The 17,064-nt window shown below is 32.2% G+C and overlaps 1 protein-coding gene across 3 annotated transcripts in view; it reads left to right on the forward strand.

Annotated features, from left to right (window-relative positions):
• DYTN (dystrotelin) overlaps window positions 1-17,064 on the forward strand; it is a 410,223-nt gene that overhangs the window by 200,794 nt on the left and 192,365 nt on the right. For all 3 annotated transcript variants that reach the window (XM_044078253.1, XM_044078254.1, XM_044078255.1), the window contains exon 10: window positions 4,809-4,920. In XM_044078253.1, the coding sequence (XP_043934188.1) occupies window positions 4,809-4,920 (112 nt within the window). The remainder of the gene's footprint in view (window positions 1-4,808; window positions 4,921-17,064) is intronic.

A 17,064-nucleotide genomic window follows, 5' to 3' on the forward strand; every position in this document is an offset into this window, starting at 1 on the left:
GTACTGTCATCTTTATCAGAAAATGCAGCTTGAATGAAAATATCATACTCTTGCACAAACACTCCCCACTTCTGTGAAATATTATTACCAAAGACAAGTGGAGCTGGTTTTCAAAATCTATCTGTCATGCCAACAAAGTATACCCAAACACACTGAAAAAATGCCTCTTGGAATTATGTACAAACATGCACACAACACAGCCAGTACTTGTAATAACATTCAAATGCACAATAAACTCTGTGAAATACTGTATTTTGCGAAATATGGTTTGAAATGGCTGTATTTTGAGAAATAACTGCACTGTAATACTGCACAAACTTGTGAACACTCTGTATACTGCAGATATCTTGAATAGCTTTAATTAATGCAAAAAAGTAGCACATAGCAAAAAATGTAGTTGTTTTCCTTATTTTATACATTTTATGTGATTCAGACTTTGTTTCAAACATTTTCATAACTATTTTGAATATTTTTATCAATATGTGACATTTTGGACATTTTGTTTAACTAGAAATTAGTTTTGAATGTTCTGAATGCTTTGTTTTATATTCTTTGTGCAAGAAATCATTTAAGCAAGTTTTGATACCTGAAATTCATTTCTGACCTGTTTTGCAAGTTGTACGTGCAGTTGAGATGATCCATTCCTCTATATTAACTGAATATCTTTCAGTCTTACTTCTGGATCCCATTCTGACACTATGTCGTTCATGTTGGTTTGCCATTGAAGACGAACAGGCGAGGTGGTTTGTTTATATGATTTATTACATAGAAACACATCAGGATAGATTGCAACAGTAGAAAATATAAACAAATTGATTGACAGACTACACAGACTTGCATGCTTACATCTCAACAACTTACTACAAAATGTCTGTCAGGCTCGCACATGCTCAGTATTTATACAATTGTGCAAGCCCATGGAAAACTACTTAAATGTATATATACATATTGATCTACATAAGGGTGCACAAGCAATGATTCACTGTGTATGGTGCTTTTTCTTTTCTCAAGTGGTTGTGTGGCCGTGAAGTTATTATATATAATTAAGGGAGGCAAAGCCCCCACATAGGAGTGCATGGAGTCTTGCAGCCCTGCAAAATCACCATTTTATGTTGTATTTTCTTACGTTTAATATTTTCAGTGATGTGTCATTCAGCAAAATGGGTTTCAGTCAATTGCTTTTCAGTCCAGTGGGCTTTCAAGTCGAATGGGCTTTCAGTCAATTAGTCTTCAATCAAATTCTTTCATTTAATTGTCAGTTAATACATAGCTATATAGATATTGATATATACACTATTCTAGTGCACCTAATCAACCAAACAGCATATTTATTATAATAGTTGGGAGGAAACTAGAGTACCAAGAGGAAACCTATGCAGCTACACAACTAATAAGCAGAAGTCAGTACTGAATGCTGATTCTGCATTTCTAAGTCAGAAATCTGAACTCTTACCCTTGGGCTACTGTCTTTCTTAGCAGAAGAATGAGCAAGCACATGCAGCCTGCAGTATGATTCATAATTTTTTAAGAAAACCAATGCAGCCAGACAGACAATTACTAGATGTCATGACTAGAAGTCATGATAATAGCCTGATCCTGCAGCAGTGAATCAGATGTCTTACCGTTGATCCACCAAGCTGCTCGGCAAAAATGGGTAAGTACATCTAATATACAGAGTGGGTTCATAATGTTTAGAAATAGAATTACACCAAATAAAGGCATCTGCCTTTACACCCCCTGCCACATGAAGAATAAGAAATAATTATAAGGGTTTGTTACAGATTTCTGAAATGCAGTATAACTTAACACAATTCACCAAATCTAGTTTGCTGAACTATGTTTGCCAAACAAACTCTGAGTTAGTAAAGCTTTTACCCCACCCCCCGCCCCCAGCTAAATGTAACCCGTTCTGAGGTCACAAGTCTTTTTGATTGATTATTCTTTGGGGAGGGAGACATTTTATTGGGGGTGGATGCGTTTTTTACACAACAAATGGGTGAAACAAGTGAGGTAAACCATTTTCTGCTAAATCTACCATTGGTCATTCATTATGTTCCCACAATTCTAATTATCTCTGTTTGAGAGAAGCAGTGCAAAAGCCTGACTCTTAATTCCTTTTTCAAGCTCTAGCAACAGAAAGGCAGTACACTCCAGTAACCCACTGGATAGGGAAACCGATTTGATTACCTATTCCCATTTTATTTGATTTATGGAATGACAGAGGAGGGCTAAGGATAATGCAAGCAGATGAGTGCAGTATCTTAACATGAATAGATTGTTTAATAGTTTAAAGTGAATTATCATTGTTTATTCAAAATCCTTAAAATAGATTACCCCAATCTGTCATGGTTGATGCCAGACCTTCAGACCACTGGCATGAGGGTAGCACCCACCAAATCAGTGGACAAGGGACAGAAATGATCAACCAAGTGTGTGGGATTTGGCAGAAAAAGCACTATTCATGGCTGCCTGCATACCTATCCATGGACGACCCATACCCCCAAATATCATCCAACTCATTTGTGTGTGTTATCTTGAGGCAAACTTCATCTGGAGAAAGGAGCCCCTACAATGGGTAAGATGGTCTGCTAGTCTGATAAGACAAACCAGGAAAATGTTTAGGCAACTTTAGGCACAAGGGGGAAAAAGTGCATACATAAAAAAAAGATTCACAATTCTTCTGCATATTTACAAGCTTTATAAATGCCAAAATATTATGCAAACTATTAGGAAAACTGCTTTAGTAAATTCCTTTACCAAACATCTCTAACCCAGCAGAACCTCAGATTTTTATGTAGCTTCAGTACTGTCCATCTTAGTTAAAATCTCAAAGAAAATCATTTACAATTAACTTTTAGAATACCTGCACAACTACAACTGTCTAACCATGAGGCAACATGTCTTCTGGAAAATGCACAGACAGACTTTTTTGTCTTTGGCAGCTGAAGTCCTACTAGATATGGACAGTGGTAAACTCACAAGTACAATATTTGTGTATTTAAAAAAGCCTTTGATGTTGTCAGTCATGGTCTTCTACATATAGACTTACTTGTGACAGGATTTAGTTATTTTACTTCAAGTTGGTTTGTAAATTCTCTCTCTCAAACAGAACCTTTACATTTAAGATTGGGTCTTCTCCTTTAATGCCTGCCTTTTAAACAGTGGTGATCCACCAGGTTCTATTCTAGCCCCTGTTCTGTGTATAGTTTTCTTCTACTTTGCATTTGTACTTCTACTCTGAATATTTCACTTCATTATAACAGTTGTACATATATATATATATATATATATATATATATATATATATATATATATATATATATATATATACATACATATATATATATATATATATGTGTGTGTGTGTCTGTGTACACATATATATTCTTTATGTAATATTTTTGAAATGTATTGTATCCTGTCACATGATTTATAATGCCCTTTCTTTCAATTTATCTGTATCATTGGTCTACTGTAACAATTTGTATTTTTCACTTCTTTCTTTCTCCCTTCCCTAACTTGAGACTGGTCTAAACAGATCATTCCTGTAATGTAGTAAATAAAATAAAACAAAACACAGTGAAATAATAAGTAGATAGGTAGGCAGAGAGACAGACAAATATATGTTTGCAGATGTACATTTTTCGTATTCATTGTTTCTGATTGGTGGATAGGGTTACTATTTTGGTTTGCAGATGCAGTTTTGGTTGCAATTTGTTGCAATGAGGAGCTTCACATATGCAACAGCAAAAGCTTTTTTTTTTCCATGTCACAGGGTTACTGCTCTTTCCCCCCCGTATAGCTATGGAGTTACTCTATTTAAGCAAAGAGAAGCGGGAGGTATAGAAGAGAAAGTGTTTTTTTTTTCTAATTTTGTGTTTTTAAATGTTTTGGATTTGAGTTGAGATTTGTGGGTTCACTTTGGTTGTATTTATTCTTATGACATTATTCCCCACTGACTTCTCTTCAAGGTGGACCTAAAAAAGGGTGAGGGATTAATGGTTGTGTGGATGAGTTAGCGGGACAAGACCTAGGAAAATTATAAGCCCCTTGTCATGATGCAGACCCCATGTATCTCACAAGTTATAAGCTGTATGCAGTCCTATATTGCTTTCAGGATGCTGCAGATATGCTACCACACAAGATATTTGGAATCAGCAACCTGCTATGGTTGCAAAATATATTTTGAATGTATTAATAACATTACTTAGGATAACAATTAGCTCAAATGAGCAATGAGCGGGTCTAGTTTAGAGGGTATTCTGACATTGTTTTTTCCAAATTAGATGGACTTGAATCATATAGCTTTGAAGAAAAAGTATTTTGGGAACAATTTCCCCTTTTGAATTTGCAAGACAGTTTGAAAATAAATTACACAAACCCATCTATTTCTCTTTTCTCCATTGTGGTTGCTTCATTGCAGCTTATATAATTCACAGCATGGGCTATGAGAGGGTGCTGTGCCTCAAATGGGTGATGTGGGAAGCTTGCTTATCTCCCCAGCATAAGCAATGATTTCAGATTCCTGACACTTTGAAATCTTATGATCACAACTGTGTGTGTTTGGGACAAACCTACTCTAGCTTTGTCTTAGACCAGGCTTAGAGTCCCTTCAAGAATCAAGAATCAAGCAGGTTTATAATACAAAGTCTGCAAAAGGAACACACGGCTTAATAAAGGAGGTTTCCCTTGTGCAGGGAAGTGATTAATATAATTATTTTAGGCAATAGAATCATGCATTTTCTTTAATGTTTGTAGTTTAAAACACTATCTCTGTTTAATTGTTTCTTTCTGTTCTGGTCACACAGGTACAGTTGTTTGAAGTGTCTCAACTGCAACCTTTGCCAAGTGTGTTTCTTAATAGGAAAGGAAAGCAAACATCACAAGCAAAGCCATCCAATGGAAGAACACTATAAATCGGTAAGAAATTACTCTGCAGTAATTAACAGTGTTTCCCAATCATTATTTGCATGTTAGAAGTACTGCAACCATACACACACAAGAAAATGATGAATTATATATAGTAACTACATCTAGGAGCTAGTTTCCTGAGGAAACAATATCCTGGAAAAGAAAAAAAAAACTGTAGTGGCTGTAAAACCTAAAGATGGTAAATACCTTTCAGCCCCAGTGTTATTTAGGCCCATTTTAATTTTAAACCACAATTATAAAGTGTTTATGTCCATACTGGCTAAACAAATGGCAAAGGTGTTGCCAAAATTGATAGATATAGATCAGTGTGGTTTTGTGGAGGGGAGGCAAACATTTGACAACATTAATAGAACAATGATGACACAGAGGGAAGCAGGATGTAACAAAATACTACTGTTGTTAGTGGGTCTTGATGCAGAGATAGCATTTCACAGAATTAGGTGGGATCATATGAGTAGAGCAGTGGAAGCATTTACATTCCCTGATATAATAATAAGGTAAATTACGAGACTATATGAGGGATCAGAGGCAAAGATCAAACTGGGAGGGTTACTCAGTAATAACTTGTATCTGAACAGAGGAACCAGGCAAGGTGTCTTCTTTCCCTTTATTTAAATTGTGTTTAGAACCATTGACAAAGAAAATAAGGGACTCACATATTCAAGGATATAATTGGTATGGTGATCAAGAAAAATTGTCTTTATTTGCAGAAGACATTATCTTGTACCTAATAAAAACAGAAAAGGACATCTCAGTGTTGTGGAACATTCTGAGACTGTTCCAAATGTTTCATTATATAAAATCAATAAAGATAAAACAAAGGCCTGAGAAAGCATGGATAAGATGGTGAACTCCTGGCAGCACAATGTTTTTGCTCTGCTTTTTCTTATTTTTTCTGACAGCATTTTATTATACAAACTTAACAAAAATTATCTACATCCATATCTTAAGTCTTATAATCTAACTTGGATTAAGTTTTGAAATAAAAATCAAGTTTGTATGATTTTCATTTAACTTTCTCCTGTCCTGTCATAAGTTTTATTGACTGTTTTTGACAAAATGAGACACTTTAAAGTGAACTCTCAAGATAATACAGTGAAGAAAGAATTACAATCTATTTTGGGTAGTATCTATGAACTTTATGTTAAATTGGATAAACTTGAGACCAACATGGACAATGTAAAAGAAGACTGAAAAAAAAACAAACAAAAAAAAAAAAAACAAATGGATATGTTAAGTAAAGTTATAAAACAACAATCTGTGCAGATCTCAACAACAGAGAATGCAGTAAATGACTTGGATGGAAGAATGGCAGAAAATGAAAATCATACAGAATTCATTTTAAAGCAGAATACATTGCTTGTGGAAAAAATAGAAGATTTAAAAAGTAGATCTATGAGAAATAATATAAGGATTTATGGAATTCCAGAAAAGGAGGAAGGTGACAATACGTTACAGTTTTTAAATATCTGGTTACCTAAAGCTTTTAACCTGCCAGAAGATCTCTCTTTTGGTATTGAGAAAGCACATAGATCTCTTTTCACTTTGTCTTTGAGGAAAAGCCCTCCTGTTCCCAAATCAGTTATTGTTAAATTCCTCTCCAGCCAAGATAAAGACTTGGTGCTGTAGTCTGCTTTGGCAAATTCTCTGTTAAAAACGAAAGAAATCACTGTCCGGTTTGATAATGACTATACTACATCTGTTATGACCAAAAGGAAAGCATGCATTCCATTCATAAAAAGCTTAAAGAAACTAAACATTAAATCTTAGGTAATCTTAGCGAAAATTAGATTTTATTTTACCTAAGTGTCAAAAAACTTTTAGCACTCTGGAAGATGCCTTGGATTTTTCTCAAAAAAAGAAATAATTTAATCAAGCTGAAGATATGGATTGGTCTCTTACTAGTTTGAAGAGGCAAGCAACAAGAAATGGTTGGTCAACAAAAAGATAAAAATAGTAAAAAGCTTATAATTCATGAATTTCATAATGGTCAAAATCTGTATGTCATAATAATGTGGGGCTTTTAAAATATTTTCACTACTTAGGAATCTTGTCTGAGTCATGACAACTAAATAGCTCCATATAAAAGTAGAAAACAATTAAGTTATATATGAAACATTAGTCTATAATATGTTTACTGTTTTGGCAATACTATGTCATATAATTTTGCTCCTCTGAAGCTAAGTCAGTATCTGTTTCAAATTATGCTAAAAAAGTCCACATGGTTATTTAGCAGATAGCTTGACAACCCTGTCTTTTTCATATCTTCTGTTGTGTCTGTGTATTGTAACATAGGTTCATAGGTTCATAGGTGTGTACTAGGCTAATGACTCTGGAGCCTTTACAAGCCTAACCCATAGAAGTGCCCTGGCATCGTGCCACCCAACGTTAGTTCCCAGTGCCTCTATCAAGTAGAACCACTGCAGTCATCACCGGGGGTGAACTTTCTATTTCCCATCTACTCATCAAGATTTCTCTTGAAGAGGGCCAGTGAACATTTGAACTTAAAAGTGTATAAAACAAAAGTACACTGTATTTTTTGAAACTGTATGAAAAGGTAAGGAGCAACATAAGTACAACATTTAAATCACAGACTGTAATTCTTGAAATGATTTGTTTATATTAATTATTGATTCTTTATCTGACATATTCAAATCATTATCTGCTTAAGTAACCTTGCTGAAAGATGCATCTAGGCTTTCACCAAAATGCTTGATTTTGGAATTCCACAGAACTGCAAATACTTTTAGAAGTCCACTCAGTTGTCTACACAACAGTCAGAACTTCTATGTGTTGATATTCATTTTTTTTTATTTTATACAAATTTCATTTCAATTTTGTCGAGTCACATCTAACTTCTACAGTTATGCCATAAACAGTTATTGTCATTCTATGCACACACATGCACACACACACACACACATCTATGGACAACTTACAGCTGCCAAATCATCCACTGTATTTATTTGGGATGTTGCAGAATACCAGGATGCAGGCAAAAATTCATGGGAACACAGGAAGTCAAGCAGACTCCAGACAAAAAGTATGCCCATTTGAGTGAGGTACTGGAGAACCTCTTTTTGTGAAGCAGTGTTGTTGTTTTCACTACCCCACTGTACCTCTTGACTTTTTGGCACTGGGAATTTGAGCAAGGCCTGACATGATGGGAGTAGACAAAGGGCCAAAAACATAAGCAAAAACATATCTCTGTTTATTTACACACTAGGAATATCTGCTGAAATATTGTTATAAGCCATGCAGGTGTATAGTTACTTGGTGTGTGTGTGTGTGTGTGTGTGTGTGTGTGTGTGTGTGTGTGTGTGTGTGTGTGTGTGCGTGTGTGCGTGTGTGCGTGTGTGTGTGTGTGTGTGTGTATTGCTGCATTAACTTTGTTGTGTATAAAAATATGTATTGTTCATGATAATACTAATAGGGCTACACATTACTTATAACCTATAGCTCTGATATAAGAGGATATATTCCATAGTACTAATATGACCTCTATATTTGTTATGAACTGTTATTTGACATAGAATTAATGCAGCCCTATCACTGTGTTATGCAGAACTTGGCTCAACTGCATTGCTAATAGAAACCTGTAATATATGTCATAGAACAGATTAGAGACAGGCAGTAAACTTTACTCATATAATCATTATTTTAATATGTTTCAATTGTTGCAGACATAATTTCATACACTATTTGACAAGGAATAATTTATTGGAAATATATATTTTTTTGATTGATGGTGATATTTAAGATTTATTATTTTGGAGAAGTTCTGATATATTTAGTAAAATATAATATGCTTTTGCTATAAATTATTATTTCAAAAATTATATTTCTATGGTTATAAATATCAACATATTGCTGTCTAGTATGTTATATTATTGTTTCCTTTTTAATGCCATCTATTTCTTTTTAGTACTGATAGTTAAGACTTGGATGCAAAATAAGGTCTTTTTAAAATTTTTAGACTTTAGAGAAATTATGTTGATTTATAAGATTGTTGAGCTTAATATTTATAAGTTTAATGTTTATTGTGTTTAAGGTCTAAGAATAACATTCAATTATATTTTTTTAAATTGAATATTTATAAATGATTAAGTTCATTTTTGTCTGTATGAATTATATATTATATATGATTTATAAACTGATGAGTCTGCTTTAATTGGTTACTTTCTAATACTATTATATTATAATTAAGTACTAGTAGCAACTGGTTAGTTTGTTAGTAGTGGAATAGGTTTGTTAGTGAGTGATTGTATGATTATATCATCAAATCAGGATTTCTTTATTACATGATAAGGGGTTTGAATGTTCTTAAGTTAGAAATTTTGCTTATAGTCCATAACAAACATTGTTGTTATTATTTGATTATTATCCTTTGTACTAAACCATTTGATATCAGTTTTAATAGATTTTTTTTTCAAAATGTCAGTTTATAAATGTCTCTCATTAAATGCTAATATACTTAATAGCCCTCTGAAGAGGAGTAGTTTAAATAAATACATAAAGATACATAAAGCTCACACAATCTTCTTACAAGAAACACATTTATTAACAGAGGATATAGATAGTTTATTGTTGAAGGACTATTCAATTTTTTTCAAATCAAAACGAAGAGGCTCTCTCACACTTTGGAGAAATTAATAAGCTATGCCTAAAGTATTAAATGCCTTGTCTGATAGAAATGACGTGTTAGGATTAGTTGTAGAAGAAATTAATAAAGAAAGATATACTTTTGTGAATACGTATTGGATACCTGGGACTGGAGCTAAAGTTGCTAAGAAATATTTAGATATAATAACCTTATATGCCAAAGGTGAATTAATTACTGCAGAAGATTTCAATTTTATTTTTCTAATCAAGATATTAAAGATGGATAATAACCCAAATTATCCTCATTTGCTAAACATTCAGAACATTTTGTTAATTCACTAAATATGCAAGATATATATGATATAAAAGTAACAAATTATTTTAATTATACACATTATTCATACAAATTTGGCACTCAAACTAATATTGACAAAATTTTCACTTCTGATAGTTTATATACTAAAATTGAAGATGTATTGATAACTTCATGTCCTTTATTTGACCACAGTGTGATTACTTGTACGTTAACATTGAAACCTAGTAATTTTATTTTGTGTCAGAGAATTCTTGCATATATAGTAAAAAGTGAAGGTTTTAAAAAATGTTTTTGAAGGAATTAAATTAGCTTATTGAAATTAATAATAACTGTGAAGTTACAGAAGTTATTATATGGGATTCATTAAAAACTTATTTATATGGGAAATTAAGAATTGGTATTTATGTAAGAGGAGAGAATGGGATAAGAAATGAAATACTTTATAATCTAATATAGATGATTTGAAATCAAATTTAAAATCTTATGATAAATCTGCAAATGAGTTAAAATATTAAATCATAATGCCTGGAGGTACTTCATCATATAATTTCAAAATTTCAATAAACTTGGAAAAAAATTGAAATTACACTCCTATTCAATAAACCAAAAAAAGGTTACACATATTTGTTATTAGATCTAAAAAATAAATAGTAATCATATTAAAGAAATAACATTTAAGCAAGGAGATATAGTTAAACATACATCTAATTTAAAAGAAATATTAGAATGTTTTAGAAAATAGTATGAATAATATAATAATAAGAAATTAACTTTTGATAATACTAGTGTAACTTATAGCTTTTTGAAAGATAATATACAATATGAGTTAACTAAAGAACAAAAATCTAGGATTGATAAATCATTTTCCTTTAAAGAGTTAAAAGATGAAATCAATAATTTTAAATCAAACAAGGCCTGAGGTCCAGATGGTATAATTCCAGAACTATATAAGTTAATTCCAGATAATATATTAAGTATTTTATTGAAAGTATTTGAACAAGTCAAATGTACTTCAAATATCCCTCCTTCATGGAAATAGTATCTTGTATCTCCTGTCCTGAAACAAAATAAAGATTCTAACATATGTTCTTTTTATCAGCCTATATCATTGCTAAACATAGATTAGAAAAATGTTTATATCTAGTCTTGCAAAAAGATTAAATTTTATTATGCCAAGATTAATAAATGATGATCAGACTGGTTTTATTTAGCACAGAAAGGTTCAGGACAATATAATTAGACTTAATACTTTAATTGATATAACTAATAAAAATAAAAAAGAACTGCCCATAATAAATTTAGATCTAGATAAGGTTTTTAATGCTGTTATTTGGCCTTATATGTTTAAAGTACTCAGAGAATATAATTTTCCTTTAACTTTGTAATCCTGTAGTTAATCTTTATCGTAACTCATCCTCTTTTGTTAAAATTGGCCCTTTCCTATCTAGCTCCTTTAAAACATTAAAAGGCACAAAGCAGAGATGCCCTGTGCCTCCTTTATTATTTGTTTTAGTTTTTGAACCTTCTGCTAATTACAGTAGATCTAATGATAATTTTTCATGGAGTTTTCAATAAGTGGCAACTATAGTTGTAAAATTCAGTTATTTGCAGATAATATTGTGATAAAGAGTGGTGATACTGAATCTTGGCTGGAACATTTAATTAACTCCACAGATTACTTTGAAAAGGCCTCAGGTTTGATATTTAATAATTGCAAAACAGAAACGTTGCTTATAAATAAAAAAAAAATAGCTATCTAAATAATTATAAGATTTTTAACTGGAACAATCCGCAAATAAATTATCTTAGGGTCATTATTAAGTCTACCATAAAGGATTTGATATCAGTAAATTATAAGAATTTATCAGACACTGTTACCAAGTTAACTACTAATTGGATTATTTTTTTTCACAATGGAAGATTGACTCACTTTGATAAAAATGATGATTTTGCCAAAAATACTTTGTATACGCAGTTGTTAATTATTCTCCCATCTAAAAACATTTTAAGAAACTAAACTCTGTTCTTTTTAACTTTCTATGGTTCCCTAATAAATAAAGAATATCCTTTGATTGGCATATACAAAGTTGACAAGAAGGTGGTATAGGTTTCCCAAATATTAAATTATATGTAAAATCTATAATTCTTAATATAATATTTGTATGGTGCAATTCTACATATCAATCTAATTGGAAATATTTTAATGAAAGATTATTTTAGATTCATAGATTCATAGATTAGTACTAAGCTAACTGCCCTTGCGAGCCATTTTAAGCCTAGCCAATTATCCCATGTGGGACTCAAACCCTGCACCTTGTGTTTGTAAGGCAAACACCTTAACCATTAAGCCACCCTCCCTCCCTTAATATTAATATTAATATTAATAATAGATATGTTGTGGATTCCTAATCTCAATTTGGAATTAATAAATTGTATTGGATTTTGAAAGATTTATGTATGAATGAAAAGAAAAAAAAATCATTTCTTCCCCTTTTACAGATTACATTCTTATTACTTTTAAAAGATTTATGAATTCTAATTATATAAAGAATTACTTTTTATTATTCCCTATAAATAATACTACTGGATGTTTAGAGACATTTAATATAGGCAAAATGGTAGAGCGTAAGGATGCAGATTTAATCTTTTGTCATCAGTTCTTAATTGGTAATAAAATAGATACTGCAGATTACCTTATTGCAAGACAATGTTTATAGATAAATAATTGGTTAAACATGCAATTTTGTCAAAAATATGTTAGTGATAAAATTAAAATCTCTATGGATTTTCATACAAAGCATATTCCAAATTCTCATTCCAAATGAGAATGCTTTTTTCTGATACAGATAAAAGCTTAATTCTAAAATCTGCAGGAAAAGCAGCATATTTTCTTTATTGGAAAACTTATACCTGGAAATATCTTCACATAATATTTTTAACTGCACATAAAGTTGCATTAATATAGTAATCTGAAAAAAAAGTTAAATGCTGGAAATGTAGTAAAATCTCTGACAAAGACTGGCTTCATATGACAACAGAGTGTAAAATGGAAACACCATTTTGGACTGAATTTAGAAATTTTGCTCAAGCTTTGTGATAAGATAATTGTATCATAACTAATCCTTTGATCTTATTTAATGCTCCAGTTCTAGAGTGTATTCCTAAATTACAAGTACCTCTTATTTGGCCTATTTTAGCCATAGCAAGGAAAGTAGTCACAGAGAATTGGAAATGTAAAACTGCATTGTCTTTTACTGAATTCATTTGTTTGCTACAAATGTTTGTAAAACAGAACTGTCAACTATAAAAATGAGAATATTGAATATTACTCATCAGTATAGGTCTTGGTTCAAAATAAGTGATTTAGTAGATAAGTTCTAATGGTTTGGTTTATTGTATTGAATTTTTTGTTATGGACCCTTGAAAATAGTTATGTTTTGTTATATTTTTCTTTGTATGAGTTTGTACATGTTTGTTTTAAAAAAAAAATAATAAAAAGTTTAAAAAAAGATAAAACAAAGGCTATAGATGTGAACTATGTACCCACACATAGACTGGTTTAGCAATACATATACTTATGGGAATATGGTAAAATGAAGCATTTAGGAGTATAGGTTTAAAAGGATTCTGTTATGACAGCTAAGAATATATGGAAATAGATAATACAAAAATTGAGAAACTGGAAACTCTTGCCTATGAATCTGGAAAGAAAGATACACACAGTAAGATGTATTTAGTCCCTTTACTTTTATACACAGGTCAGGCATACCTTTATCAACCAGAGGAGAAGTTATGGATAACAAGTAATAAAGGGTTGAAGGATTTTATCTGGGATTGGTTGAGGCAAAAGTCAAGTGGAATAAGTTAATCCTTCCAATAGAACAAGGTGGTTTAGGTTTAACTGATTTGAAAGGATATTTTTAAAGCTGCACAAAGTTCTTATACAAAACACAAGCTGTAAGTTATAATTTAAAGTGGGAAGGGTTGATGAAGCAGGGTGGACATTCAAGAAATATGGAGAGTGGGGTTTTGGAGCAGATACTTAGGGAGAATAACAGTCATACAGAATATTATATTATAACTAAGCCAGCACAGAAATGGAGGAAGGAGATTTTGCTAATAGTGATGACTGCAATTAGGGGTACAGAAGATAGGTAAGATGGGGATGTAGTTTATTGGTGGAAGCTGGCAAAGGAACCAAGGCATTGGAAACAATTAATTAGAGCGATAAAGGTAATACAATGGGAAAAGGCCAAAAAGACATTTGGACTGCAGACTAGAGACTGCCTTCCCTATCAAGGATTAATATTAGACTATAGCCAAAGAGAAAGGGAATGATGAACCCTAAGTAAAAGATGTGCACTATTTGCATTTCACTTGATTCTAGAACAGAAGCTGCTGTTAAAATTGAATAATTAGTAGGGCATATAAAATACTGCATGATAACTAGAGGAATCAGAGTTCATCAGAAAAGTTTGGGAAGAGGCAGAAGATAAGTAATTCACAAAGAAACAATATGAGAATAATTGTATAGGTCCCAGATATGCAACAAATTCTAGAAGATTTAGGATTTTTGCTTGGAAGTGTTTGAATAGGTACTTTTATAACCCAAGCAGACACCAAAGAAATTTTTATTAGGTAAATGGAAAATGTTAGAGGTGTGATTGGGAAGAAAGAGCATATGTACTCTGTCAGGAATACTGGATAAGAAAATGAGTGTAATGAAGGAAATTATTTTTTGAGCTGGGATACAGGATCTGAATTGCCTAGACATAGCAATGCCTTGTTAAATTTAATTCTAGTGGCTTGCCAAGAAAACAACTACTAGAAAATGGAAATCAAACTCTATACCAACAGTACTTGAAGTAGTGGATATTTTAAAAGAGATAAAATAACATGAAGTAGGATCTTTAGAAAATGGCAGGAGCAAATTCCATCGAAAAAAATTGAAATTTTGGGAGCATTACACGCACAAAATGTTTTGGAGTAGGAATGAAGTTTAAGGAAAGGCAGGAAATGAACAATTATGTAATGCTGGATTGATTATATTGTATAGAAGAACATATATATGATATATAACATCTGTAAATATGAATTTAATGTGCTTTGTTTACTTTTTTAATAAATCAAGTTTTGCCTGCTACACAAGTGATGATTCAATAAAATGATTCAATAAAAGTATTTTTTTTAATCTAAGGAAGGTATGGACTGCAAAACTCATTAAAGGAATGCTTTTAATTTGTTTACATTTAGAAGCAGTCCAGACCTAGCTAACCACTGCTAAGTCTATGAGAAAAGTTGATTAGCTTCTTTGAGAGATTTTACAGAGAATAAAATAGCTGAATCATCTGATTTTGGACTAAATGGACTGAACTGAAGGGTGTTCACAAATAACTTAGAAATGTATTGCTGATGAACAGCTCTAATTTTGAGGTCTGATGGACTCATAGACCAATAGACATGACTTTCAAGAGAGAGACCAATAAACAGACTGAGCTAAATAAAAAAAGAAAGCTTGCCAAACCAGTTTAAGTTGATTTGGTTGAAGCTAATTTTTCAGAGCTTGAAGAGGTAGATGGGATGATAGTACTTAAAGCCTGAGTGAGGTCTAGAAAGTGAGTGCCCACAATTTCACCAGTGGTGACTTTGTTACAAGGTACAGTCTGTGAATGCAAACAACACTATTTCACCAGTGTTAACTTTGTTACAAGGTATAGTTGGTGAATGCAAACACCACTATTTCACCAGTGGTGACTTTGTTACAAGGTCTAGTCTGTAAATGCAAATGACACTATTTCACCAGTGGTGATTTTGTTACAAGGTATAGTCTGTGAATGCAAATAACACTATTTCACCAGTGGTGATTTTGTTACAAGGTATAGTCTGTGAATGCAAACACCACTATTTCACCAGTGGTGACTCTGTTACAAGGTATAGTCTGTGAATGCAAACACCACTATTTCACCACTGATGGCTTTGTTACAAGGTATAGTCTGTGAACGCAAACATCACAATTTCTGTATTAATGCCCTACATGAAATCTATGCTGACTTCAAGAAAGGAGGTTCAGTATACATTATTTCTGTCCCTTGAAAAGAGAGGGAACACGGTCATAGGCCTGTAGCTTGCCTATTCAACAGATAAGCCACTTTTATGTAGGAACAAACCAAACAATTCCTCAAGTGTAACAGAGAAAGGAAAAAACAATACAATAAATAAATAAATAAAATAGCACACAACCATCATTATATAGGACATAATATGGGGGTCTCCCAAATTTCTGGAACATAAGATTCTTTGATAGCTCTGATTATTAGAATAGAAATTAGATGTTATGTTTTTCGTTGCTAAGCCTGTGCATTTTTATGGTCATTAGCTAATTATGTCTTTCTATGCTTAAAATTAACTTTTGAAAAAAGTCAGTGAGTGCTAGAGAGAATTTGAATGAGAAGTCTCAGTGCAGTGGTTGGGTATGGTGAAAGACTGAACTACTTTTAGGTAAAGTTCATTGAATTAGTAAGGGAACAAGGTTGTTTACCCCCACACTCTATTAGCCAAGAGATATTAGTCCAGACAGAGTTACAGTGCTAGTTGTAATCTTGTTACTATTTAAGAGAGTAAGACTGGTTGGATTTTTTGGTGAGCTGTTTTAACATGACTTTAACATTTTTTAATAATGGCCTAGAATTAGATTGTGTATTGTTTTGGCATGTAGCTTTTATTCATTTTGACCTTTGCTGGGCTAGTGAGTCAAGGACATTGTTAAAGATTTGATAAAGTAAATGACAGCATCACTGGGCTGTAAATGTGTTAGGGGGGTAGTACTTTTCTTTGTGAGTGATATGAAGGTGTTATTACTGAAGTACTTTTTGTTCTTGAGTGTGTTATAGTGAAGGGTCTTTGTAATTTCTTTTCTGATATAATGAATATAAGATTGTGACCACCAGTAGAATTCAGAATGATAGGATGAATTATTTTATCAGAATCAAATCCAAACATTCAACTTCGAAAACTGCTTTCCCAAGGTATGTTCCATTCTTGTGATTATTTGGATAAAGTTGTGTTATCCAGAACAGATTAAGGGATGGTTGGGATGTTTGATCTCTGGCTACTGATTAGTCTCTAATAAAGTCCCATAGTAACATTTTTTCTCTTTGTACATTGATTGTGAGTTTTTTTAAGATACCGTCAGCTGAGGAATGAACTGCACCTGG

The sequence above is a fragment of the Protopterus annectens genome, chromosome 7.part0 (genome assembly GCF_019279795.1).
Source record: "Protopterus annectens isolate FY-2018-M chromosome 7.part0, PAN1.0, whole genome shotgun sequence".
NCBI classification, from domain to species: domain Eukaryota; kingdom Metazoa; phylum Chordata; order Ceratodontiformes; family Protopteridae; genus Protopterus; species Protopterus annectens.